Genomic DNA, 27,963 nt, shown 5'->3' with positions numbered 1-27,963 from the left:
GTTTGGGATGCTCTGGATTGACTTGTACGGCAGCATGCTCCAGTTCCCGCCAATATCCAGCAACTTCACACAACCATTAACATTCACCAGGCCACAATCAACAGCCTGATTAACTCTATGTGAAGGAGATATGTCGTGCTGCATGAGGCAAATGGCTGTCACACCAGAGAAGTATCTGTGAACAACAGATGCAGATCTGTCTCAGACATGTGAAATCCATAGATTAGGGCCTAATTAATTAATTGCAGTCCATAGATTAGGGCCTTATGCATATATTTCAATTGAATGATTTCCTTATATGAAATGTAACTCTTTGAAATTGTTGCGTTTAGATTTTTGTTCAGTGTATGAATATCGTTAATATCATTGATTGTATGAGGTACAAAACAATAATAGTATTGTGATACTTTATTTGTAATTGCAATATTAGGTGGGAATTGTAAAGTTATCTCTGTGTGCATCTAGGCCTTTCTGTATCTGGTTAATTTGTAAACGTATACTGTATACAGGACAGAGAGGTGCCTTCACTGGATGAGAATGTGCAGACTGTATTTATTCTATGCAATGGGAAGTGCAATGTCTTGAAACTATATGACACTATCATTGCTGAATAGATTAGATTTCATGTGGATGCTGTCCAATACTTGATTTTGCACAAGTAAAAGTGAATGTACAGAATTAACAAAGACATGACTGCAACCAGGCTACTGAAAACATATTGTTTGTTGTTGCCTGTTGGTTTTATTGTAGCAGAGGCCTCTTCGACTGTATTACATTCAGTATGACGTCATATATTCCCACCTCCAATCCTGTGCCAGAGACACACAGCTTCCGGTTACAGTCTGAAGCTTGCTCGTTTTTTTCAGCCAAGCTGTTTAGTCTTCCGAGCGCGTGAGAGTGAAGGTGCTTCAACGAAGGGGGTCTGAGGGGAAGAAAGAATCGTAAGAAGACAGATGTGACAGAAATGTCTGGTTTTTGGAACAAGTTTAGCTCTTACTCGATGACGCAGCTCAACGAAATGCTTGAAGATGATGACAAACTTAACAAAATTATTCAAGAAATGGAAGAGGTAAGCCACTGTAACAAATTAACTTGGGTTTACTGCCGCAATGTTTACATTTTTCAAGCCTTTTTTTTTGCCTTTTGCCAGCATGCAGGGTAGGTAACGAAGCATTTAGTGAATGTCGAGAATTTGCGGATTTATATTGCATACCTTCCAATACATCGTTTTTCAACCTTTGGTGCGTGGACAGATAACGTTACCGTCAATGTCAGGCGTTTAAAAAAAAATATATATATATATATATATATATATATATATATATATATATATATATATATATATATATATATATTCTTTGAAGAACTTTTAGAATTTTGCTGTCTAACTCGAAATAGCAAACCTTCCTGGAACTCGACATGCTTTGCCACATTGTTGCCATAAAATAAACAAACACTGTTACATTGTCAGCGAGTGACAGCAACATAACAATATTGCTGCAGAGAAAATGTATAGTATCCATGCTTCTCTTCTCTTAATCAGCAATACATTTTGGAAGAACGTTACTTGCAGATGGATGTGGACATGAAAATAGTAAGAACACTTCCTCTTTGGGAGTGTCAACTGGTATTATGGTTGGTGACGAAGCAAAAATACCTATGTTTACCAAGCTGCAGTAATGACACGAAATACAGTTCAGGAGGTCAGAGTTTCCGTTTATGAAAATTAAATTACAAGACCCAATAAGGGCAGGTGTTCATACATTTATTTTTGTTTCATTTGGCACAATGTCAAGGTCATGCACCTCCTCGCCTGTTTTACAAAAAAACATGTTATCTTGTATAACCAGCTGCCTTTTTAGCCATAAGGAACCTTGAATGAGGTTTGGTAACACAATTGGCTATAAAGTCACTGATGAGGATAATCATGAAATTGTCAGCTGCTGAATGAACTTTTACTGCCAGCTGTGCCGAGTCATTACACTCAGTATGGTAGTTTATTTGTTAGATTATCTTTAATATAGCCTAGTGGTTAGAGCATTGGGCCAGTAACCGAAAGGTTGGGTGGATCGAATCCCTGAGCTGACAGGGTAAAAATCTGTTGTTCTGCCCCTGAACAAGGCAGTTAGCCCACTGTTCCTAGGTTGTCATTGTAAATAACAATTTGTTCTTAACTGACTTGCCTAGTTAAATAATAAATCAAACAATTCCACAGACTATGTTCTCAGAGTTCTCCTCCTTGGGCAGGACTTCTACTAGCACACCTGAGAGAAGAACAAGCTGTGAGGGTGAATTTACATAGTTGTTCCTAGACAATTCCATAGATCCATCTGTAGGGGAAAGGACAATTGTAAGCTGTAAGGTCTTTAACTGACCTTGTAAATTAATAAAGGAAACCAGCTAGCATTGATTTGCATGTGTTTCGATACCAGAGAACTGCTTTTTATAGTCCCAGTTACGATTTTATTCATCCCCGTATCTGATTCTAGCTGCCAATGGTTTCGTTTTCCTCACGTTGTGGCAGTGGAGTGGAATGACGAAGGGCTTGATATCATAGCTGATTGCTGTAGGTTACTTTTTTCCTCATAAATCTACACACAATATCCCATAATGACAAAGCAAAAACAGGTTTTTAGAATTTTTTGCAAATGTATAATAAAAAAACCGGATACCTTATGTAAGTATTCAGACTAGGAATGCGTGATATATCGGTGAGCATATCGGAATCAGACGATATTACCTAAAAATGGTGACATTGGCATCAGCCCAATGTCTAGTTTAACGGCAGTGTGCAAATCCGATGTCAAAGCTGATGTGCATACGTGTTTAATGTAAGTAGATTACGTAATGACACCACGAAAAATACAGCGCTACACAGAACAAAAGCAGAAAAATACTAAGCGCACACTTCCAACAAGTTTAAGTCATTTGAAAGCCGAAATCCATTAACGCCAAGATAATGGAATTCATTATGCTATTTGCTATGGGCGTCACAACTGACATTTGGACCAGCGACATCAGCCCCATGGGCTTGCCGAGTCTGACAGCACAGTGGGTCGACGGTGATTTCGTACTGAGGAAAGCCGTGTTGCATGCTCAAGAATGTGCTGGTGGTCATTCCACTGCTGCCATTTCAATGGCATTTGAGAACATGTTTGAAACATATACACACTTCTAGCGCCATTCGAACAACTCACTTGAGAAATAAGCTAGTCAACTGCTTCTGCAGCAGACGCGATACCTCTGTCATGGCATTGAAACGCCTGCTCAACAATCACCTGCTCAACAAAACTACTGACACAGACCGTGGGGTTAAAACTTACAAAAGTACTCAAGGCTGTGAACAATCGATTGGCTGGTATTCTGTCTGGCGCTTCGTTACTGTGTCACCACCATGCTCTGCATATGTAAATGAGGGACATAATGTAGGTAAATGCCAACAAAATAACCTTTTGTTCAGTGTGGTGTGTGTGTAACCTTTTATTTAACTAGGCAAGAACAAATTCTTATTTACAGTGATGGCCTTTGAACCAGGGACTGTAGTGACGCCTCTTGCACTGAGATGCAGTTCCTTAGACCGCTGTGTGTTAACTATTTAACTGTACTAGAATGCTTAAAAGCCGCTAAAATAAAAGATAACGGTGCGTTATTTGGGGTGGGGATGGGGTTTGGCAAGGAAAATATCTGATTTTCGGAATCGGCCAAAAATGTCATATCGGTACATCCCTAATTCAGACTCTTTGCTATGAGCCTTGAAATTGGACGTGATTTGTAAAGGCACACACCTGTCTATTTAAGGTTCCACAGTTGACAGTACATGTCAGAGCTAAAAACCAAGCCATGAGGTCAAATGAATTGTCTGTAGAGTTCCAAACTGAGCAATCGGGAGAGAAGGGCCTTTGTCAGGGAGGTGACCAAGAACCCGATGGTTACTCTGACAGAGCTCCAGAGTTCCTCTGTGGAGATGGTTGCCCTTCTGGAATGTTTTCCCATCTATGCAGCACTCTGCCAGACAGAAGCCACTCCTCAGTAAAAGCACATGACAGCCCACTTGCAGTTTGCCCAAAAGGCACTTAAAGAACTCTCAGACCATGAGAAACAAGATTCTCTGGTTTAATGAAACCAAGATTTAAGTCTTTGGCCTAAATGCCAAGTGTCACATCTAGAGGAAACCTGGCACCACCTCTACGGTGAAGCATGGTGGTGGCAGCATCGTGCTGTGGGGATGTTTTTCAGCGGTAGGGACTAAGCGACTAGTCAGGATTGAGGGAAAGCTGAACGGAGCAAAGTACAGAGAGCCTTAAAGAAAACCTGCTCCAGAGCGCTCAGGACCTCAGACTGGGGTGAAAGTTCACCTTCCAACAGGACAACGACCCTAAGCACACAGTCGGGACAATGCCAGAGTGGCTTCAGGACAAGTCTCTGAATTTTCTTGAGTGGCCTGGATCTAACATCTCTGGAGAGACCTGAAAATAGCTGTGCAGCGACGCTCCCCATCCAACCTGACAGAGCTTGAGAAGAATGGGAGAAACTCCCCAAATACATGTGTGCCAAGCTTGTAGTGTCATACCTAAGAAGACCTGAGACAGTAATGGCTGCTAAAGGTGCTTCAACGAAGTACTGAGTAAAGGGCCTGAATAATTATGTAAATGTGATATTTCCGGGTTTTTTCTTTATACATTTGCAAACATTTCCAAAACTGTTTTTGCTTTGTCATTATGGTGTATTGTGTGTAGATTTGGGGGGGGGTTAATCCATTTTAGAATAAGGCTGTAACGTATCAAAATGTGAGGGGTCTGAATACTTTCCCGAATGCCTTCTGGTCAAGGGGTCTGAATACTTTCCCGAATGCCTTCTGTTTTCCCCGCTGGTCACATGGATTTGTTAGAAGGGAGTGTGACAAAGAAACACACCTTATGACTGAGAGAAATTCATTCTCAACATACTTCCTTCAGACTGGAATTTGGCATTACCTGATTTGACATAGTATCTTTATTATTTGAGATGCTTAGTCTTCAGGTTAAAATGACGTAATTACTTTTAGGAATATTTTAATAGTTGTGTCCTTGACAACGATTATGAAACAAAATTGGTTGCAGCTCGACTCACGTTGGTTGAGCACCCTCTGCTTCTTTCCTAATTACTGAGCAACATTTAATTTTAAGAAAAGTTCTTTATTGGTGTGTGCGTTGCTTTTTATACAGTTCTTCCGAAGAATAATAGCATGTGGAAAATGTCCACCCCCTGTGCAATTAACCTTTTTTACGTCTGGCCCCTGTGAGAATATGGTTGATTAGCCCTGATGTACACAATGTGATCTGAGCAGGTACCGTATGTAAGTACACTGTACTGCTCCGGTATTGAAATGCATACCTGTAAATATGGACACTTTTTTTAATGCTTTATGCTAGCAAACTAACCACTCTTTTTTTCACATTTGGAATACACACTCGCACACCTACTCACTTTTTGTATGCAAACGGTGTTCAATGGGTGTGTGTTCCTATCATTTCAAATAACCAGAACAATGTTCAGCCTCTCGCTCGAATCACATGAATCTCTTCTCTATGGCCAACCTTGGTTAATATCATGGCTACATACTGACAGTTCATATTTGTCTGTCAGTCCTGGCATGTGTGTGCCGTGCCAGGAGATATAAACCTCTTGTTTCAAGTTAACAGCAGTGCGTTATCATTTTACTGCACTCTCTAATGGCATGTTTGGATTTTGTGCCTGTGTGCGTGAATGTACATGGCAGTCAGGGACAGACATGAGCAATAGCTGCCAGACTGGTCTTGGTTAGTGCAGTTGCTGGGCCTGATCAATCTTCAATTTAACACAGCCAGCTAAGAATAGCATATCAAGCAACTAAAGTTCCTTTTCAGCAAATGTAACCGGTAGAATCTCAACACTGGGTAGCGGTTGGCATAGTTCTCCATCACAACATGATGTGTCCGCTGATTAACTTTGTGTTTTGACATTTCACATGTTAAGTAAATTTGAGATTAAGCTGACTTTGTACAGTTATTCATCCCCTCTGTGAATTCCTTCCATGATAAGTCAGTCTCAGTAGGCAAATCCTCCCTCTCAATAGAGTGCTGTAGAGCACTGTATTGTCACTTTGAAGTGATTGCGGTTCAAAAGAGAAATGGAAGGAAGGAAAATAACAACCACTGGTATGAGCCAGTGTCACTTAGTTGGGAAACTGTGATTTGCAGATATGTAGCTAGACCTATACCAGGCATGACATTGAGAGATGTAGCCCTCTATATCTTGCTCCCTGTTGGGCTGAGCTCTAGAATAGAATCATCTCTTGGACTAAGCTCCAGAGGAGGCACTGAATGAAAACCCTCTTTGGGTGTGATGCTGGCTGCTGATGCTGCCTCTGGCCCTCTGAGCTGTGGTCCTGTATTCATAAATCATCTAAGTAGCAGTGCTGATCTAGGATTAAGTCCTCCCTGGCCATGCCTTCTTATTTCATAATAACATTATTATGTTAGTTGGAGGGGTGTCTTAAATGTGAAGAAAAAAGGAATGTATTGAACACAGTTTGTTTGTTTGTGACGATTTTGGTGTTCCCTCTAGTATTTTTCCCTCGGGTATTGTCACTGTGAACAGAGAAAGTGGAGAGTTTTTCTGAATGCATTTCCTTCCCCCGCAAAATGTGTTTGGTTGGACAGAATAAGCCTGCAGTTATGGATGCTATTTAAGGGCCTACTTCTTTTTTCAGTGCATGGCGTTGGAGTGGCTAATTGAGACGTGGTTCTGTTCTTCGGAAGTTAGTTGTATGGCTTTGTTTGGTCAGCTCTGGATATGGCAGTGCAGTGATGGAAGCAGTAAAGCACTGTGGCACTAAGTGTATTTAGCCTCTGGCCTTGTCTGAAATGTTGTTTTCTCTCTGTCACCCTCTTAACCCACAGCCCAGCGGCCAAAGCCCACACGGCTGTCTGGTTTCTGTCTTTCTGTTATAAGATAATCCGTCTTGGAAGTAGTGTTCTACATGGTAGGTTAGTTTATGTATTTGCAGAGCTGGGGCACATGATTCTATTCACGCCCAAGCCACTTGCTATTTCTGTCCTTGGAGAAAATGTAGCTTGATGCGACTGTGAATTTGAGTCGTGTGGGAAAAGCTCTTGAATAGTTAGTTAGTCATCAGCCACTGTTTAGATTCTTGGCTCATATTAAACTCCATATTAATATTTTCTTCACGTGACTAATTTGAGTTTAAAAAATATATATATATATTTTTACATAATCCGCATGCCGTGGGCTTGTTTTGAGAAGTCACACAGCGGGTTCTAGTTGAGTGTTGACAGGACAGGCAAAAGATCTGATCCCTACCCATCCTGGTGTTGCCTTACATTGTGTTTGTGTATCCGCATGTCTCACCATGTGTGTCTTTATAATGTGTCATACAATGTATCTCTGTATGTCTTAAAATTGAACTGACAGCGTTTGAACTACTTTGCAGATATGAAACACAGGCAATCAGACATATCAAATTCCCAAATAACAAGTTCCCAGTTAATGCTACAAAACCAACTTTATACAAGGTTTTAAAAATAGGTTCTATTTGATTCAAAATTCCATGATGTAGAGTAAGGCATTTTTGGCAGAATAGATGGATACAGTTCAATGCATATAATTCACCTATACATTATTTGGAAGTCCAAAAAATATTGCTATCAGGTTGTAATTCACAGCTGACCTGGTGCATTGTTTGCTGCCTCAACCCATTCAAGATGCATGGTTTGTTTCAATGACTGAATAGTTTGGACAAAACTGACAAATGTAACCAAGGCTGGGAATGTCAATACAATCAAACAGCAAGGACAGTGACCACAAGTCAATCATATCATGGCCAATAGGTTAGCATATCTATTCATTTAGGTCTTTAATTAGCAACTTTGATTATTAAAACACGAAGCCTACTTTAGCTACCTAGCTAGCTAACTAATGGGAATTTGTCAGCTTTTTCCCCGCATTGTTTTTTGGTGGCTACAGCTAGAGATGCAGGTGTCATTTGGTTAGCTAGCAAGAAATGGGTATCACTTTGCTAGCTAGCTATGCTGAACTTGAATGACTATTACCCACAGTTAGCAAGTATATCTCTTAGTTGTCAATCAAATGTATTTGGCATCGGACAAATGGGCAGGCAGGCAATTCCCATTCAGTTGTCACTGCCTGTAAACACACAGTCCAGTTCAAGGTGAATGATGGCAGGCCCGTGTGGCAACTCGCTTATTTGCATATATGCCTACTGTAGCTCTGATTGGATATGGCACACCGGTCTGCATAGGGTCCGGTCCTGGACAAGACTAACAGTTTTTATTAGGTTTTATTTACTGCAGTGTCTATTGATTGTCCGAACGCACGGCCGCTTTCCCAAAATATTGCTGTAGAATTGAAGTTACTCTACGTCATTACCAAACATTCTGTGAATGTATGAAAACGTGAACATGAAGGTGTCTAAGTGCTCGCTTGTCAGAAAGCAGTCATATTCTTCCTGGGGGTGTACTGTATCTGAGCAATTTCTATAAGATTTCATGTTGCTTAAACACTGTCAGTTTCACTGTGTGTGGGTCTTAATGTGTATTGTAGATGCAGGATGTGCAGCAGAACAAGGAGATGATCCTGGCCAGTAACCGGAGCCTGGCAGAGCAGAATCTTCAACTGCAGCCCAGCCTGGAACACCAGAAGACCCAGCTCACCAAATGCTACGGCTCACTACAGGAGAGCTTTGAGGCCTACCAGGTCCACAAGTCCAAACTAGGTAACGCATGTTCACTTGTCTGCAGAATATGAGTACATTTCATTATACCCCGAGTGTACAAAACTCCATTAGGGAAGTACCAAAGCCCCTTACTATAGGGGAGGTGCATGCAAGCAGATAAGGACATTTGGCTAGGATGGCATAAATTATATTGTAACCCCCCCCCCCCCCCCAAAAAAAACCAATCCTTCCCAATGTAACAAAAAAGTTTGACAATCCTCCCCTATTTTGGACCATCCCACAGACAATTGTGATCTGTCCTTTACAATGAAAGAGCAAGGTATTGTTTTGTAAAAATGATGCATGGCCATCATATTTTTAATGTTATCATAGGAAGAATGTAGCCTGCTACATTTCCTAATGTTTTGCTTAAAGTTAATCTTGCATTTTAAGTACCGGAGAAAAGTACAGTGTGAACCCTTTGGAATTACCTGAACTTCTGCATGAATTGGTCATACAATATAATCTGATCTTCATCGAAGTCACAACAATAGATGAACAGTCTGCTTAAACTAATAACACACAAAAAAATATAAATTTTCATGTCTTTTATTGAACGCACCGTGTAATCATTCACAGTGCAGGGTGGGAAAAGTATGTGAACCCTTAGATTTAATAACTGGTTGACCATCCTTTGGCAGCAATAACCTCAACCAAATGGTTTCTGTAGTTGCGGCTCAGACCTGTACAACGGCCAGGAGGAATTTTGGACCATTCCTCTTTACAAAAGCGTTTCAGTTCTTATTCTTAGGATGTCTGGTGTGAATCGCCCTCTTGGGGTCATGCCACAGCATCGGGTTGAGGTCAAGACTCTGACTGGGCCACTCCAGAAGGCGTATTTTATTCTGTTGAAGACATTCTGTTGTTTATTTACTTCTGTGTTTTGGGTCGTTGTCCTGTTGCATCACCCAACTTCTGTTGAGCTTCAATTGGGGGATAGATTGCCTTACATTCTTCTGCAAAATGTCTTGATAAATTTGGGAATACATTTTTCCGTCGATGATAGCAAGCTGTCCAGCAAAGCAGCTCCAAACCATGATGCTCCCTTCACCATACTTACAGTTGGGATAAGGTTTTGTGCCTTTTATTTCTCCACACACAGTGTTGTGTGTTTCTTTCAAACAGCTCAACTTTAGTTTAATCTGTCCACAGAATATTTTTTGCCAGTAGCGTTGTGGAACATCCAGATGCTCTTTTGCGAATTTCAGACGTGCAGCAATGTTTTCTTTGGACGGCAGTGGCTTCTTCCGTGTTGTCCTCCCACAAACACCATTAGTGTTTTACGTATCGTAGACTCGTAAACGGAGATGTTAGCTAAAGACTTACAGAAATCCCTGGAACATGCTCACACTCCAGGATTCTTCTTAGGCTCATTGAGCTGTGCTGTGCTCTTGCAGTCCTTTTGCAGGATGGCTACTCCTAGGGAGAGTAGCAACAGTGCTGAACTTTCTCCATTTATAAACAATTTGTCTTACTGTGGACTGATGAACATCAAGGCTTTTAGAGATACTTTTGTAACCCATTCCAGGTTTTTGCAAGTCAACAATTCTTAATCTTGGTTCTTCTGAGATCTCTTTTGTTCGAGGCATGGTTCACATCAGGCAATGCTTCTTTTTTTTAAGGCAGGGCAGCTCTAACCAACCATCTCCAATCTCGTCTCAATGATTGGACTCCCAAGTTAGCTGACTCCTATTAGCTTTTGGATAAGTCATTAGCCTAGGGGTTCACATACTTTTTCCAACCTACACTGTGAATGTTTAAATGATGTATACAATATAGACAAGAAAAATACAATTTGTGTGTTATAAGTTTAAGCACACTGTGTCTGTTGTGACTTAGATGAAGATCAGATCTAATTTTATGACCAATTTCATGCAGAAATCCAGATAATTCCAAAGGTTCACATACTTTTTCTTGCAACTGTAGCTACACATCACTCAGTGTTGTCTGCTGATTGAATACCCTTTTATGAATTCTCACCCGAGTGGAGAAGTGCAGCTGAACATTTTTCTGATGCTGAGAAGAAATTACAATAAGAAGCATTTTAGGTCTGCGTTTACAAAACGTATCATGATATTTCTTATGTGTTTTATATATGCTTGTTTTGTAACACATTGGAAAACCTCCCTGGTCTTTGTGGTTGAATCTGGGTTTGATATTCACTGCTCGATTGAGGGGCTTTAAAAATATCTGTTTGTGGGGTACAGAGATGAGGTAGTTATTCAAAAATCATGCTAAACGCTATTGCACAAAGTGAGTCCATGCAACTTATTACATTTACATTGAAGTCATTTAGCAGACGCTCTTATGTGTGACTTGTTAAGCAAGTTTTTACTCCGGAACTTATTTAGCTTTGCCATAACAAAGGGGTTGAATACTTATTGACTCAAGACATTTTCATTGTTTAAATTTGTATTAGTTAATTCCACTTTGACATTATGGGGTATTGTGTGTATGTAAGCCAATTACATTTTTTTTCATCAATTATAATTTCAGACCATAAGACGACAAAATTAGCAAAAAGTCAAGGGGTGTGAATACTTTCTGAACACACTGTAAGTTTAACTTTATGAGCTTGATTGCCTGTCTATGCAATTTGTGCTCGCTAGCATATTTAGCTAGCAGCCTCCATGGAAATGTGCTAAATGTGTTAGCGTTCTAGTAATAGATGCCTAATGGGCATATTTTGCCAGGGGTTTTGGTGCCCCTTTGTGTAGTAAGCTGATAATACCGTAAATCATGGATGACAGAAGGACGATATGAAAATCTGTGTATCGTCCAACCCTATTAATTGTGATGGCTTAATGGTTTGAAAAGGTTATGCCTATTATCTGGATTACCAAATCAGTTGACAACTCACTCTGAACTTTTGAACGTTAACGTTGTTTACTGTCATGGATAGTTTGAGACGGTAGTTACAATATTTTTCTATTGTTAGTTCTTCCATTGACATGCAGGCCTGACCAGTTTCTCAATTTCCTGATTATTATTATTAAATAGTGGCCCTAGTGCATTTGTCATTTTCCTTCCCGCAGTAGCTGATCTCTGCCAGTATTGAGCAGAATACAGCATTGACTTAAGATGCCAGCTATACTGCAGTAGGCGAGAGTTAGAGAGTAGTGTATACCCCCATAATGGCACACCTTAGCAGCACTTTGTGTGGAGTGAGTAATACGTTGAGTGTACCTATGACGCAACGGTTGCCAGTGAAGCCACTCTGAACAGCATGCCAGCATTTCATTACTTACTTTGTTCTAGTGGGTGTAGTTTAGCACTCCCTGATGAAGTTGGTTTAACCTTGTATTTTCCTGTAGTCAAAGCGCCTGGCCTCCTGCCATTTGTTTGTTGAATTCCGAATTCCATTTAGTCAATTGTAGATGTCTCTGTGTGCTGGCTGTCCTAGCAGCAGATGCCTGGGAAGTACAGAGCAGAACAGCACAACTGCATCCCAAATGTCAGCCTATTTTCTATGTAGTAAACCATATATAGGAAATAGGGTGCGTCATTTGGGACGCATCCCATAGCAAAAAAAATCGATGTCTCCAAGCAGAATCAAACCAGTATTGTTTGATTTGTGTGTTTCCTTTTGTATACAGTGACTCCCCCACCAATCCTTCAAGGCAATGCCAAAGGGGGTTCTTCAGAAGAGACTCCCAGTCTAGCAGTGAGTGGGAGCCAGGATGACAGAACAGACTCTGCTCCCCTGCCCCTTATTAAAGCAGTCCACAGTGAGCCATTGTGCTGCTGGGCATGTGAGAGCCAAACGGTGCTAGAGGGAGGTAGGTATAGATGGGGGGAAAGAGCGAGGTAGAAAAGCCAAAAACTCTCCCTCAGACTATCAGAGAAGGCTGGCCTGTATCCATTACTAAATGGCAGTCTCATGATCCCTGGGTCCAAGGGGTGGGTGGGTGTGGTATGTGTGTGTGTGTGTGTGTTTTGTTCCTGTTCTTCGCGGGTCTTTCAGAGGTAGAGAATCATTCCATTGTGTGGAGGAGTGCTGATACTCCTGTGAGTCTGTTGTCATTTTGCTGGGGCCTTTGCTGGGGCCTTTGCTGGAGCCATAGTGGGTGGAGAGACGCTTGCTGTGCCAGAAGAGGAGCTTCTATCATCCTGACACCTCAGAATCAACTTTATTTGCCAAGTACATTTACACATACTCAGAATTTCACTTGGTGATATGGTGCTGCTAGTGATAGACAACATTTAGAGACCGAATACAAACAGTGGAGTTTAAGCAAATTTAAACATACATTATATACAACTAGGTAGAGTGAGCTATAAGAGAATTAACAGATATTCAAATATACAGTGGGTATACAATTGATATACAGTGTATTGGATGTACAGAGTTACAGTATAAATATTAATATATCTTATCTAAATGCAGAGAGATAAACAGAATGCAAATGCAGTGTACACCGACATGGTAACTAGGCTTCTCAAAGCTCTGATGCCTCTGACGGTCATTAGTAGCCTACCAAACTTGCTAGCTGCCTGGTACTCAACCCCCTATCATCCCTCTAATCACTCTGATATCAATGCAAATGTAATCGAAAATCAAATAAACATAATGAGAGCCCATGAGCTTACGTTGCGCAACATTTCTATAGGCTATGCAATTGCATGAGAATTGTTTTGATGGCCTCTATTAAAAAGAGAATTCCATCAGCTTTCTAGGCCTAGTGTGTGTGTGTGTGTGTGTGTGTGTGTGTGTGTGTACATGCATACAAGCATACATGCATGCATACATGCAGTGGGGAGAATAAGTATTTGATACACTGCAGATTTAGCAGGTTTTCCTACTTACAAAGCATGTAGAGGTCTGTATTTTTTTATCATAGGTACACTACAACTGTGAGAGACGGAATCTGAAACAAAAATCCAGAAAATCACATTGTATGATTTTTAAGTAATTCATTTGCATTTTATTGCATGGCAGTGTTCGCATTGCTGCACTTATAATGTGAAGAAATAAACTATTAGGCTATCAAACTTTTTTTAAGCTAAATGTTCTGATCTATTGCATCAGCCTCATTGCTTTTAAAAGTTTTTTTGTGAGTGGTTGTATTAATTTGGGATCTATCACATCCCACAACTGTCCCAGAGTATGTTTGGAATATTTATTTATTGCATAGAAGGACAAGTTGACCAATAGTACAAAAATGTACCTATTCTATGGGGGATAGTAGATTGACATAGGCTAGTGCTTCGTCTGTTTGTTAGGCCTACTCATTTGTTGGCTGACAAAGTAGATTAAATGTGGACATCTTCAATATGCGCCCTGGAATTCAATAAGAGGGACGAGCGCATTTGTGTCTTAATTCACTTGTAGCATACTTAGCTGAATGCCTGTGAGGAGGACCAGATGACGTGATGGGGATTTGCTAATAAGAATTGAGATATCTGAGAGTGCTTTGGAGCACGGCAGCCACGAGAAAATAATTATAACTGTTATATTCAGCCCAAGGGCACAATGGCCCCTTTGGCTGCAAAAGACAGATTTTTTTAGCGGGCATTACGGCCACACAACCACTGGGAAATTCAAGTCCTGGTGAGAATATTATCAAGTGCTTGTCAAATTGTGAATGAGAGACTGATGAAGTGTGCAGCTTGAACAAGAAACAAATCAGAGCTCATGCCTTTCATGCAACTTTTTTCAAACCATCATTAGAGTTCCCATCATGCAACCTAAGAATGTATTACACATCTAAACATATAGCCCAGCATTTTGTATCACCATAGAAGTTGCATAAATAACTCAAAATGAAGCATATAGGAGTACCAGTTTCTTTGTTAACCGCTCAACACAGAATAGAAGTATGTGTGCACTTCCTTTGAAATCGGTTGGAGAAAATATCCTTTGTATTTTATTAAGCTATGTTCAATTGTATTCTTCATATTATAAAATAATTACAAGTAATGCCACGGAATTCTAAGCAAATCTTGTCTGCTAAATGAACTCAAGTAGCCCACATCCATATTTCATAGCTAGATCAGGGCCTAACATAAGGACAACTCATAGTATGCTTGTCTGTTCTTCTGAAATATACATTTTCTTTATATCATGTTTCTTTAGACCTGTCTAAACTTATTTATTGTAATGACTATATTCAATTGATTTATTATATATATTTTCTTAATGAACGCCACAGAAATGTTCGTTCTAGTAATCCATGAATGGCTATTTGCATATAGGTCTACTGCAGCTCTGATGTTTTTAAGGTGCACCGATCTGTGTAGAATACGGGCCTGAGTCGTGCCTGTCAATGCAATAGAATCATACTCCAATGCACTCTTGCTACAAGAAAATCTCTTGCGCAGTTAGATTTGCATACTAAGTTTTCCATAGTTTTTTGTTTCTGTATGTTACATTGAAAGTGGCTAATATTGCGTTGATTCGAGCACAATTCCCACAGTAGAGCGAAATGTTGATAGTGTTGACTGAAGGGAAAAACTCTAGAAAGTTGAGTGAATCTCGTTCTTCTCTGCGCAGGCTGATATTACTTCTGTGCGGCCGTCTGAGGGGAGTTGCGCGCAGCTTAGACGGAACATGTGTGCGTGAGGTGCAGGAGGTTTTTGTCATGAGTGACATGGACCGCTTGCCAGAGGTACATTTTTCGAAGAGGGTTTGACCAGGGTGGGAGGTTCAGCGATGACCTTTCCAGCATGCTTTTTGCAGTACTTTGATGGAGGGCAGGTGGCAGCCGACGACCCTCTGCAGACTGGACAACGCGTTGCAGTTTGCCATTTCAGCGGGCAGATATGCAGACCCAAACCAGACTGTGATGGAGGAGGTGAGGATGGACTCAACGATTGATGTGTAAAACCGGAGCAGGATTGACTGGGAGATTAAGATTTTTCATATGCCGCAAGTAGTACATCTGTGCATGTGTCTTCTTGGTGACCGCCGTGATGTCTTCCCACATGAGGTTGTGGGAGATGATAGTCCTCAGGAATTTGATTGATTCAGCCCTGCCAAAAGCTGAGCCATCAATCTCTTGAGGGGGGGAGAGAGATGGTGGAGGGTGTTTTCTGAAGTCAACCACCATCTCCATGGGTTAGTCTGTTGAGTTCCAGGTTATTGAGACTGCACCAGGCCACCAGCCGGTCGATCTCTCCACGGTACATGGACCCATCGCCGTCGGTGATGAGACCGACCAAACTTGAGTAGGTTGACAGATGCGTTGATGCGGGTGCAGTCATTGGTGTAGAGTAGAGATGATGGCATGCATCCTTGTGGAGCTCCAGTGCCGAGGAATAAAGCGTTCAAAATATGTTTTCCCAGCTTCACGTGTTGCATCCTGTTGGTCAGGAAGTCAGTGATTCACTGAGAGATGGTGCTGGACATGTTCAGCTGGGAGAGTATACTTCCGGCGCTGACAGAGATGGCCGCCTCGTTCCTAGGAAACTATGCAGTTTTTTTTCACGTGTTATTTCTTACATTGGTACCCCAGGTAATCTTAGGTTTCAATACATACAGTCGGGAAGAACTACTGAATATAAGAGCAACGTCAACTCACCATCAGTACGATCAGGAATATGACTTTCCCGAAGAGGATCCTGTGTTCTGCCTTCCACCCAGGACAACGGAATGGATCCCAGCCTGCGACCCAAAACAAAGACGTCGTAAAAGAGGGAAAGGTAGAGGTCTTCTGGTCAGGCTCCGGAGACGGGCACATCGCACAACACTCCCTAGCATACTTCTCGCCAATGTCCAGTCTCTTGACAACAAGGTTGATGAAATCCGAGCAAGGGTAGCATTTAAGAGGGACATCAGAGACTGTAACATTCTTTGCTTCACGGAAACATGGCTCACTCGAGAGACGTTAACGGAATCGGTGCAGCCAGCTGGTTTCTTCACGCATGGCACTGACAGAAACAAACAACTTTCTGGTAAGAAGAGGGGCGGGGGCGTATGCCTTATGATTAACGAGACGTGGTGTGACCACAACACACAGGAACTCAAGTCCTTCTGTTCACTTGACTTAGAATTCCTCGCAATCAAATGTCGTCCGCATTATCTACCAAGGGAATTCCCTGAAATTATAATCACAGCCGTATATAAATCCCCCCCCCAAGCAGACACATCGATGGCCCTGAACAAACTTTATTTGACTCTTTGCAAACTGGAAACCACATATCCTGAGGCTGCATCCATTGTAGCTGAGGATTTTAACAAGGCTAATCTGAAACAATTTAGTGAGTCTTGTTATCAGCATATCGATTGCGCAACCAGGGCTGGTAAAACCTTGGATCATTGCTATTCTAACTTCTGCGACGCATATAAGGCCCTCCCCCGCCCTCCTTTCGGAAAAGCTGACCACGACTCCATTTTGTTGCTTCCTGCCTACAGACAGAAACTAAAACAAGAAGCTCCCGCGCTCAGGTCTGTTCAACGCCGGTCCGACCAATCTGATTCCACGCTTCAAGACTGCTTCGATCACGTGGATTGGGATATGTTCCGCATTGCGTCCAACAACAACATTGACGAATACGCTGATTCGGTGAGCGAGTTCATTAGAAAGTGCATTGATGATGTTGTACCTACAGCAACTATTAAAACATTCCCAAACCAGAAACTGTGGATTGATGGCAGCATTCGTGCGAAACTGAAAGCGCGAACCACTGCTTTTAACCAGGGAAAGGTGACCGGAAACATGAACGAATACAAACAGTGTAGCAATTCCCTCCGCAAGGCAATCAAACAAGCTAAGCGTCAGTATAGAGACAAAGTAGAGTCACAATTCAACGGCTCAGACACGAGGTATGTGGCAGGGTCTACAGTCAATCACGGATTACAAAAAGAAAACCAGCCCAGTCACGGACCAGGATGTCTTGCTTCCAGGCAGACTAAATCACTTTTATGCCCGCTTTGAGGACAATACAATGCCACTGACACGGCCCGCTACCAAAACCTGCAGACTCTCCTTCACTGCAGCTGATGTGAGGAAAAACATTTAAACGTGTTAACCCTCGCAAGGCTGCAGGCCCAGACGGCATCCCGAGCCGCGTCCTCAGAGCATGCGCAGACCAGCTGTCTGGTGTGTTTACGGCCATATTCAATCAATCCTTATCCCAGTCTGCTGTTCCCACATGCTTCAAGAGGGCCACCATTGTCCCTGTTCCCAAGAAAGCGAAGGTAACTGAGATAAACGACTACCGCCCCGTAGCACTCACTTCTGTCATCATGTAGTGCTTTGAGAGACTAGTCAAGGACCATTTCACCTCCACCCTACCTGACACCCTAGACCCACTCCAATTTGCTTACTTACCCTGGGTCTCGATCCCGCCCTGTGCAACTGGGTACTTTATATAATGTATATAAATACTTTATTTGTATAATTTGTCCCAACTTCGTCAAATACACCTACCATAAATGTCATTCTTGATAGCATGTTTCATGTAGAACTACAACCATTATTTTTTAAACTCTCCATGTTGAATCATATATCATTCAAAAGCTTTTTTCCGGAGCATATTGTTAGCTAGTCCATACATGGCTATATCCTTTGTAGACGTAGTACTTCGTGCAGAAAGATGAGTAATTTCCTGACATTCGATTGGTTACTGGCATTTAAAGGCCCTTTCCGCCAACCTGATGGGTTAAAACGCCTCGCGCAGCACTTCCTTGTTTGAAAATATCTTCCGTGAAGAATCAACGTAAATGAGAATCTTGATGGATATACCTAGTGTATGTGAATAAATAGGCGATCTCAGTTAGCCAATGCAAGAAAAGCAGTGATTGAAAAAATGTGCCTGACCCGCCAATCGAGGCAGTGGCAGTACAGGTAGAGGAGGAAAAGGAGGTCGCCCGCAGCAACGCATTGAGACACAAATGAGATGAAGATGACAACTAGCAGCAATCAACCAGACAGCAGCTGGCCAACAGTGGCTTTTATTACCGCAAAGTCCACTATTGTGGCTAGTCCTTATTGTAGCTAGCTTCACATAGATGGGTCTGACCACCATTAATCAAATAAGAACTGTCTTATAAATTAGGGCTATTTTAGATGACAGCTAACTATAGCTACTGAAACAGATGGTGTGTTATTTGATGTGTATCTATTTTGACACGCAAAGACTCAAACGGCGTTCTATAGAAATCCGGGTTGAGAATGAAATGACTGAACAACGAAACAGCACAGCCATTAAGTGAAAGAAATATGTTTTGATATGTTTTACTGGTAAAGGGGACATATGTAAATGGCAATAACTTTTGTGCGTGTGACCTTAACTAGACAAGTCAGTTAAGAACAAATTCTTATTTACAATGACGGCCTGGACGATGCTGGGCAAATTGTGCACAGCACTATGGGACTCCCAATCACGGCCGGATTTGATACAGCCTGGATTCGAACCAGGGACTGTAGTGACGCGTCTTGCACTGAGATGCAGTGCCTTAGACCATGTCCGTGTGTGTTAACTATTTAACTGTACTAGAATGCTTAAAAGGCCGCTAAAATTGTAAATATCGGGTATCAGTATTGTTTTTTCGATATCGGCCAAAAATGTCTATCTTTGCATCACTAATGCTAATATTTACAAGGGGTAACATGTTGATATTTAGTCCTGCAGTTATGTTTGTAATGTTGATCACCATAAGTACCCCCCCCCCCCTCACACACACTTAAGATGCAAAGATTCAGAGAGGGCTACAGTCAATGGAGAGTCCTGCAAAGATCATTTCAAGAGCATACGCAGATATATACCCAGACATAGCAGAGTTGCTGAAGGAGGATGAGGATGTCATCATAGACATTCATGTATCCTCTGATGGCACTTAGCACAAGAAAGGATTCACTTCCAACTACAGGACAGGTGTGTCTATTGGTGCTGGTACCAGCGAGCCCTAGAATATGGTGACGATCCACCCAGTCAAAAAACATTTTTAATAGAGGTTGCACAGAAAATGGTACCTGTATATCATAGGCTCTCAAATTATAGCATCCTCAAAATAACGGAGCATGGAGGAACCCAAAATGCAAATTAATGTCTGAACTCTAATATGGTCTCGATGCCCCAAAACTGTCTTTGTGGGAAAATGCCTTATTGATGCAGAATCCGTATGGCAGTAGCCACATTCAATGAAGGAGCCACTACTATAATAAATTCGGAACATATTGTGGCCTGACTGAATTTGGATTTGTGAGCTAAATGCGCAAACAAAAAGGAGGTATTTGGACATTAATGATGGACTTTATCGAACAAAACAACATTTATTGTGGAACTGGGATTTCTGGAAGTGCATTATGATGATCATCAAAGGTAAGTGAATATTTATAATGCTATTTCTGACTTCTGTTGACTCCACAACATGGCGGGTAGCCTTTTTGAAATCGGACACTGTGGAGGGATTAACAACAAGTTTATCTTTAAAACTTGTATGTTTGAGGAATTTTAATTGAGATTTCTGTTTGAATTTGGCGCCCTGCACTTTCACTGGCTATTTTCATATAGATCCCGTTAACTGGATTTCGGCTGTAAGAAGTTTTAAGGACGTTTTGCCTCTTTGCATATTTTAATTTAGAAATAAATACTATGTAATACAATAATAAATTGTACTTATGTATACTTTCAACTGGAAAAGCCAGAGTAAAGAAACAAATTCCCAATTAACCTGTGGCCTTGAGCAAATTAAGGCAGCGATGCAGTTTTAAAGTTTAATTTCCAGCAATTCTTTGCATTTTGCCTTGGCTAATGCTGTTATTTTACTCAACATAATAACACAATATATACTGCTGCAATTTTTTTCTCTCTGACTGTCTAGCCTTTATTTTGGTGTTATTATTTGAAAGTAGTGTTTTATTATTTTTTTATTTTTAATTTAATCTATCTCAAATGATTTATATATATTTTTTACTGTTTTTGATTTACCTGTTGATTTAGTCCACCCACACCAGACACTTTCATTTTGTTTGAAATATCAAAATGAACTCTGAAACAACTACATTAATTTAGGGACCGGTCGAAAAGCATTAAACATTTATGGCAATTTAGCTAGCTGTCTTGCTGTTGCTAGCTAATTTGTCCTGGGATATAAAGGTACACAAGGTACTCTACTCTGACAATTAATCCACAGACAAGTGTTTTTAGTAAACTCTTAACAATCTCTCCTCCTTCAGGCTTCTTTGGACCTCATATGGTGGCTGGCAAACAACTTTAAGGTGCATTAGAACTACCACCTGCACTGGAGTGTGAAACTCAGTTTATCTTTCAATCACCCACGTGAGAATGCTATTCATTGACTACAGCACAGCGTTCAAAGCTAAGCACTAAGCTAAGGACCCTGGGACTAAACACCTCCCTCTGCAACTGGATCCTGGACTTCCTGACGGGCCGTCCCCAGGTGGTAAGGGACGGTGACGACACACCCGCAACACTGATCCTTAACACTGGGGCCCCTCGGGGATGCGTGCTCAGTCCCCTCTACTCACTGTTCACTCATGACTACACAGCCAGGCACGACTCCAACACCATCATTAAGTTTGCTGATGACACAACAGTGGTAGGCCTGATCACCAACAATGACGAGACCGCATATAGGGAGGAGGTCAGAGACCTGGCTGTGTTGCCAGGACAACAACCTCTCCCTCAACGTGATCAAGACTAAGGAGATGATGGTTGTGGACTACAGGAAAAGGAGGACCGAGCACACTCTTAAAAACCAATGAGGAGATGAGAGAAGCAGGACTTGCTTCTATTTGTGATACTTAACGCACTGCAAGTTCAATTGTAGCGCAAGACTTTCCAGAGGTGTGGGTGCAATGATTGAATAATGTACGTTTATTTCGCAACGCTTCCCCCTGCGACATGAGTGGTGTAGTCAGCATGTTAGGCGACCAGAGGAAAATAAAAAAGCTTAGGTGGCCCGCCCAAGGTTTTCAATGGCAGAAAAAATCCTTTGACTGGCTGGATCAACTGTGAAAAGCCTTGTGTAATGCTGGTTAAATTAAGCCTCTTATTTGGCACTGAGCGGGGAGGAGCGTGCCAGGGCTTTGTTGCTCGCTCTCTTCCCCCCCACTGGTGTTGCCAACTTTAAACATTAGGAGCATAACATTTAGGAGCACCCATTTAGGAGCAGCCTTTACTGTATGAATTCATGTTGTGCCCTAGAAACAAATGTAACCCTGTAAATACATCTTATTATAAACAGCTAAAATGTTGATTCATACACCTGTCATTGAAATTCAAAGTAATTTGTACAATATTCATATTTTTGCATTGTGTAAAAAGACTACTTTCCTAATGAGATGTATTCCATAGAGAATTGTACACTGTCTTCAAGAGCGTCAAGGTTGTTATAATGACATCTGTTATTCAGTCATTGCTATGATCATTGATCTCCTGAAGAAGCTATCCCTTTCTGTACCCCCAAATGTTTGGATATCATTGTAAACTAATGGTTGTTAGGTAACAAACATAACTGAACAAGGTGTGAAACAAATGCAGAGCACGAGTAGTTTTACAACAGCCGTCAACATGGTTTATGAATGTAAATCCCAATCTGTGACTGGAAGAAAAAAAAACGTTGCGCCGGTAATATGAGTCGATCTTTTGAACTGTTCTGCCTAGAAATGAGCAGTTTTCAATGTATTAATGGTGCAAGCATGACTAATGAATCTGTGCTCGGGAAACAACTGTACAGCCAGGCCTTATTTTTTCTTCTCATTGGTGCTCCCAAATGTAAAACTCCAGGTCCCACAGCAAAATATTTTTGTCGCACTTTATAGCCCTGACTGTATGGCTCAGATCTTCCTTATATTCAGACAACAGCGAATGGGTTTATGCATATACTTATTTTGTTATTACACATTGTACTACACGATAAGAGTATAAAACATACACTTTTCTAACCATTTAATGCCCACATCTTCTAGGCTACATGAGCTCTGTGCCTGTGAGCTTTGATTTGTCCAGTGTTGTTGAAATCTTAGCTGATTTTGCTTTGACACGACAATTGAGAGAACAAGGGGTAGAGGAGGAGTTGTTGTTGTGTTTGTTGGCCTCGGTGTAGAAGGGAGTAGGGTGCCATTTTCAGATGCAGGCTCCAGTCTTAGTTTACCACTCATTGTGAAAGACAGTCAGTCTTTTTGCTCAGATGTTCTGTCCTTGGTTTGGGTGTCAGAGGAGGCTGTTGTAGACAATGAGTGACTGATGGAGATTTAACTCTGTGTGTGCATGCGTGTTTTCTCTCACTGGTTGACTACTCCCTCATTCTTCTGTAGCAGTCATCATGTGATTTAGTGTCATGTTATTAAGGCCTGCTAATTATTTTCATCAGTACATTTTCAACGGTCCTGTGACTGAGGCGACTGTTTGAGAGGATGAATTATAGTTGCGGTCATAAACAAAATGCTAACTTTTGTCTTGTCCCTTTTTTTTCTTTCTCTTCTGCTCACAGACCACACCCCTGGGAACAGTTCATTGGACACATTGCTAGCTCTACTGCAGGCAGAGGGAGCCAAGATTGAAGAGGAGACTGAGGTAAGCAGCATGAAACTATCTCTCTTGCACACACACACACACACACACACACACACACACACACACACACACACACACACACACACACACACACACACACACACACACACACACACACACACACACACACACACACACACACACACAGTGTCCTGCCTTTCCTGTTTTTTTCTATTTGCACTTTGGCCCAGGGGGCCTACTATGGTTTATTAATCTAACTCTATGGTCCCTTTTGTTACAAGTAAGGTGGACACCTCTCAGTTTTTCTTTATAGTTATTTTACTGTCCAATCCTCGCATCTTTTCATCATATTTGTATTCATTTTTTATAAACAAGTGTTTAAAAAAAGGGGGAAAAAGGCATTTGCATGGAATATCCAGAATGTGCTTTTATTTTAACGTTTTAAACTGTTCCTGCTTCTTCCTAAACAGAACATGGCCGACTCCTTCTTGGACGGCGATGTCACCCTGGATACCTTCATAGACTCGTACCAGAGCAAGAGGAAGCTGGCCCACCTGAGGAGGGTGAAGATTGACAAGCTGCAGGAGATGGTGCTAAAGGGCCATAGGCTGCCCCAGGTGCCAGTCTCTTGCTCCCATCCCCAGGAGGTCTCAGCCAGGCCAGCCCACCTCTACACAGAGGTCAACAACCACTCCCCTGTGCCCCAGCCCAGGAGAGCTCCCCCTCCACCTCCAGCCCAACAACCCCCAGGTGTAGTCCCCCAGCCTGCTGTCTTCTCCTATCCTGCCATCCCATACCCCCCTATCCCCCCCAGGGCAGCCCACCTTTTGCCCAGTGCCAACCCGGAGCACCAGCACCACTTCATGTCTCAGTGCCCCCCTGTCCTTCCTCAAAGGCCTCCCCCTCGCATGGCCCCGCAGTCTGGCTTCATGATTCAGCAGTGAAGGGGGTACAGTACATGCAGTGGACTTGCACTGCAATCTTGCTGGAACTATCTTCTGTGTTGTGTCAGGCTGTGAGCCTTTGAATATGGTACAACGTAATGCAAAGGGGGTCGACTAACTTAGATTGAAGGCTGGTCTGGGCATGTTCAACTGAAAAACAGAATCGAGTTTGAATTTGCACTATTCTCACCAGAATCAGCACTCCATTGCTACAACACCCCAGAAAGGACTTGACTGACCAGTTCTTGCGTCTGCAAAGTTAAATCTCTCAGCGATAGGGCTTTAGATGTAGTCTAAAGTTAAATAAATGTCCATTTATGGTTAGCTGGCCTCTTAAAACTGGGCTTGGCCATGACCCCAGTCAGATGAGGCCTATTTTTTTCAGCACTTTATGCCCCTCAGGTGTTTCCTCAGTCCTCACTCTCCTCTTCCTGCCCGTTACAGTGAAGGTGCCTCTCATCTGTCATCTGTGGTGTCTAAAGCCGAATGGGGACTAGAGCCATTCATTGTTTCTCATTTGATCTACAGTGTCATTTGAATGTTGTTTTTTATATTGTGTAAAAAGAGACTTCCCAGAAGACGATGATAAATCATATGCAATAGATATTTAGAGTACTAATGTCATACAGCATTATTGTTGCCAGGAAAGATTAGACAGACATTTTGAAATAACTAATTTGTGAGGTGTGTGCATCTCTTCTCCAGCATGGACAGTTGTCAAAAAAGAGTGTGGATCTCATGCCCAATCCAATATGGAGGACAGTCGAATTGGTCACTGTCGCTCAGGGCAGACATTTACATTTACATTTAAGTCATTTAGCAGACGCTCTTATCCAGAGCGACTTACATGTGCAAACATGCACATAGTAGGGGTGGGTGGGGGTTGGTGTCACAAACACTCTGAAACCTTGGCCTCTTGGTCTTGCCTGCGAACGATCTGTCATTGCCATATAAGCAATTTACCTTAAGTGTTGTTTTAGTCAATAATAGCATACTTGATGCGCAACAGTTTTGGAAAATTATTTTTTTGTCCTTCCGTATATCACTCCTTTAATCATTGAATGCCGTTTTCTCTTGGGTACGTTATAAAGCTGATTATCGTCAATGCTGTTGAAACAAGATTAGTCTATTTAAGTTCATTCCGTGATATAACCATATACAGTCTATATCAAATCAAGTATATACTGCAACTAAGCCAGTCATCCACTGTTGTGTGAACAGTAATACCCTCTGTAATTGAAGGTAATTATCACATTGACTGAACAAAGACTATGTTATCTTAAGAGATTATCCGGTATTTTTATATACTTAGCCAGTAGATCTGAAAGTAGTGCTCATGAGCCAGAAGTGGTCTGCGAAAATTGCGTACTATGTCACATATGTGCACCACGTCATTGCTCTGCTGTGTATGCATCTTGCTAGCTGTCTTGCAACTGGTGAATGGCTTAAGCTCATTGGCTAGAACTCTAATTGCTAGGGGGCTGGTCCACATGTAGGGAAAATGTTGCACAGCTTCCAGAAAAACATTCTCTTTCAAACTAGGGATTTTGTGGCTAATTGAAGTAAGACAGTAATTCTGCTCATAGATTATGAATGTATGAACTACACATTGACACATCAATTCCAAAGCCGTTTGAGAAACCATTGTGTAAAATTACTATTTTCATACTTTCCTGCATCCATTTGTCAGGTTTATACCCATGTTATGACAGTAGTTTGAGGAGTGCACACTTTTGATCCATATGGATGAAATATGAAAAATAATACAGTACCCATCTAAAATGTTTCTTGCACCATTTTTATTACAAGTACTAATCCTAAAGAAGTCACGTATCATAAAAGAGTGTTTGGTTACCTTGGCCTAAATGCTGCAGTTGTGCACTGTTCGAGCCACTGAGTGCCTTCACTGAACTGGACTGATATGGAAGATCATACTGCTGACTGTTCTATGCCTCTTATCTGTGTAAACTGACCAGGCTTGACTGCTCTTCTGGTCTGGATCACCTTAGTTAGCCTCACCATCAATGTCTACTTCCCCAGCCTGTTATCATTTGCTGTCTGCAACCGATGTGATGGTGGTGCATGCCCGGGGGCAGGAGAGGCTCAAGTTAGTCTGTCTGCCAGGCTTCTTCGCTCCAAACTGGTGCTATGGGGCCGATGCAGTTTTCTTCTGAAAATGTGCCAGAGAGATATGTCCTTGGGGTATGTGCCTAATGCTTGTGATACTCCTGCAGCTTCTTTGTACCATCAACACAAACTGTGGTTTGCCTGCCCTGAGGTGGGTGACCACCATTTATATTCTTATGCATATCGGTGGTTTGCCAAGACAACAGGGCTCCTATATTTTTTAAATGTATCTTAAAATCAAACAGAAATGCATCTTTCTGAGAAATTGGCCAAATCGGCGCAATTTAGGTTGAAGTTAGGTTGAAGAAAAAGCCATGTTCTCAAATGCAAGAAATGTTATGTATTGAATACCAATTGTTTTGATATACTTTAGCCTACCAGCATTTCTAAATGAAACTAATCATTGTGTGCATATTTTTATTTGATTGTGATTCATTTGAGTTTTTCTGCTGTAGCAGTTTGTTTATAACTGGCACAATTTGGCTGTTTGGGCTGCTTTAAAATACAGGTTTATTTTCAATACTCATGTATGAACATGTTGTTCATTGTAAATGTAGGTATTTTGGCTTATGAAGATTGTAGAGGTGGTTGATTAGAATTATGAAACTATTTTTTTAAGGACGGGACAGTGAATAAAGAAATTGTTTTTTTTGTATTGATATCTTTTACATTTACATTTACATTTAAGTCATTTAGCAGATGCTCTTATCCAGAGCGACTTACAAATTGGTGCATTCACCTTATGACATCCAGTGGAACAGTCACTTTACAATAGTGCATCTAAATTAAAAAATCTAAATCTTTTGAGTTGCCTCACTCAATCACAGAGCCTGATCTCTGGTTGTTAGGAGTCAGTTGGCCATTTCAAGTTATTTTTGAATATGAAGGCATATTCCTACATTTTAAGTACAAACTGGCGGCTGGGGTGCAATATTAGGAAGGTGTTCCTAATGTTTGGTATATTCTGTGTACGTTTTGAATTGTCAATCGTTTTAATTGGGAAAGCAGATGGTGTTTATCAAAATAAATCACTTTGCATGTGAAAACACAGAATCCTACTCATTACTCCACATTCTTAACCTGTCACTTTTGTTTTGAGACGACTTCGCTGTCCAACAGAGCGTGGCACAGGGAGGCAGCCTGCTTCCAAAACGAATGCAATCACTTTTCACATGGTACAAACTATGCCCACCTGGGTCAGATTAATCGAATCCCCTCATTGAATGTAACTTCACAACAAAATACATTGTCACATTTATCTTGATTATGTTAAACGTTATTATAATGAACATTGCAGTTCACTGATGGTTTTTTTCAATTAATCCAAATTACAATACAGGTTCCAGCCTTGATGGTAAAAGCAGGCTCTGCAGGGTAAATTGAAACAAGACCGCCATCTAGTGTTGATTTACTGACATTGCTAGTTCTACTTTTGAGGCAAAGGCTAGAGGTTATTATGATCAGTGGTGTAAAGTACTTAAATTGTTCTTTAAAGTATTTTTTTACTTAAGTGGATGTTTTGGGTGTCTGTACTTTACTATTCAAATTTTTACTCCAATAGTATTCTACTGGGTGACTTTTAATTTTATATTCATGAATCTTTACTTTTACTCAAGTATGACAATCGGGTACTTTTTCCACCACTGCATATGTTGTCCCACCCTGGGAGAATAT

The 27,963-nt window shown here is 41.4% G+C and overlaps 1 protein-coding gene across 2 annotated transcripts; it reads left to right on the top strand.

Annotated features, from left to right (window-relative positions):
- The first annotated feature begins 43 nt into the window (after positions 1 to 43).
- On the top strand, positions 44 to 26,948 carry vps37ba (VPS37B subunit of ESCRT-I a). 2 transcript variants are annotated; one of them, XM_046346921.1, is made up of 5 exons: positions 44 to 1,069; positions 8,602 to 8,773; positions 12,370 to 12,552; positions 23,175 to 23,257; positions 23,689 to 26,948. In XM_046346921.1, exons 1-5 carry the CDS (start codon positions 965 to 967, stop codon positions 24,160 to 24,162), a joined length of 1,017 nt encoding a protein of 338 aa, XP_046202877.1. In that variant the 5' UTR covers positions 44 to 964; the 3' UTR covers positions 24,163 to 26,948. The 2 variants fall into 2 exon arrangements, with proteins under 2 accessions (XP_046202877.1, XP_046202879.1); XM_046346923.1 differs by lacking the exon at positions 12,370 to 12,552 and having other exon boundaries at positions 830 to 1,069.
- The last annotated feature ends 1,015 nt before the right edge of the window (positions 26,949 to 27,963 follow it).

The sequence above is a fragment of the Oncorhynchus gorbuscha genome, linkage group LG04, assembly GCF_021184085.1.
Source record: "Oncorhynchus gorbuscha isolate QuinsamMale2020 ecotype Even-year linkage group LG04, OgorEven_v1.0, whole genome shotgun sequence".
NCBI classification, from domain to species: Eukaryota; Metazoa; Chordata; class Actinopteri; order Salmoniformes; family Salmonidae; genus Oncorhynchus; species Oncorhynchus gorbuscha.
This window is presented reverse-complemented; position numbering and strand designations above follow the sequence as displayed.

Coding starts and splice junctions, on each gene's coding strand:
- vps37ba (XM_046346921.1), top strand. CDS start 965: ATGTCTGGTTTTTGGAACAAGTTTAGCTCTTACTCGATGACGCAGCTC. Junction 8,774..12,369: donor GGTCCACAAGTCCAAACTAG/GTAACGCATGTT, acceptor TTTTGTATACAG/TGACTCCCCCACCAATCCTT. Junction 12,553..23,174: donor CCAAACGGTGCTAGAGGGAG/GTAGGTATAGAT, acceptor TTCTGCTCACAG/ACCACACCCCTGGGAACAGT.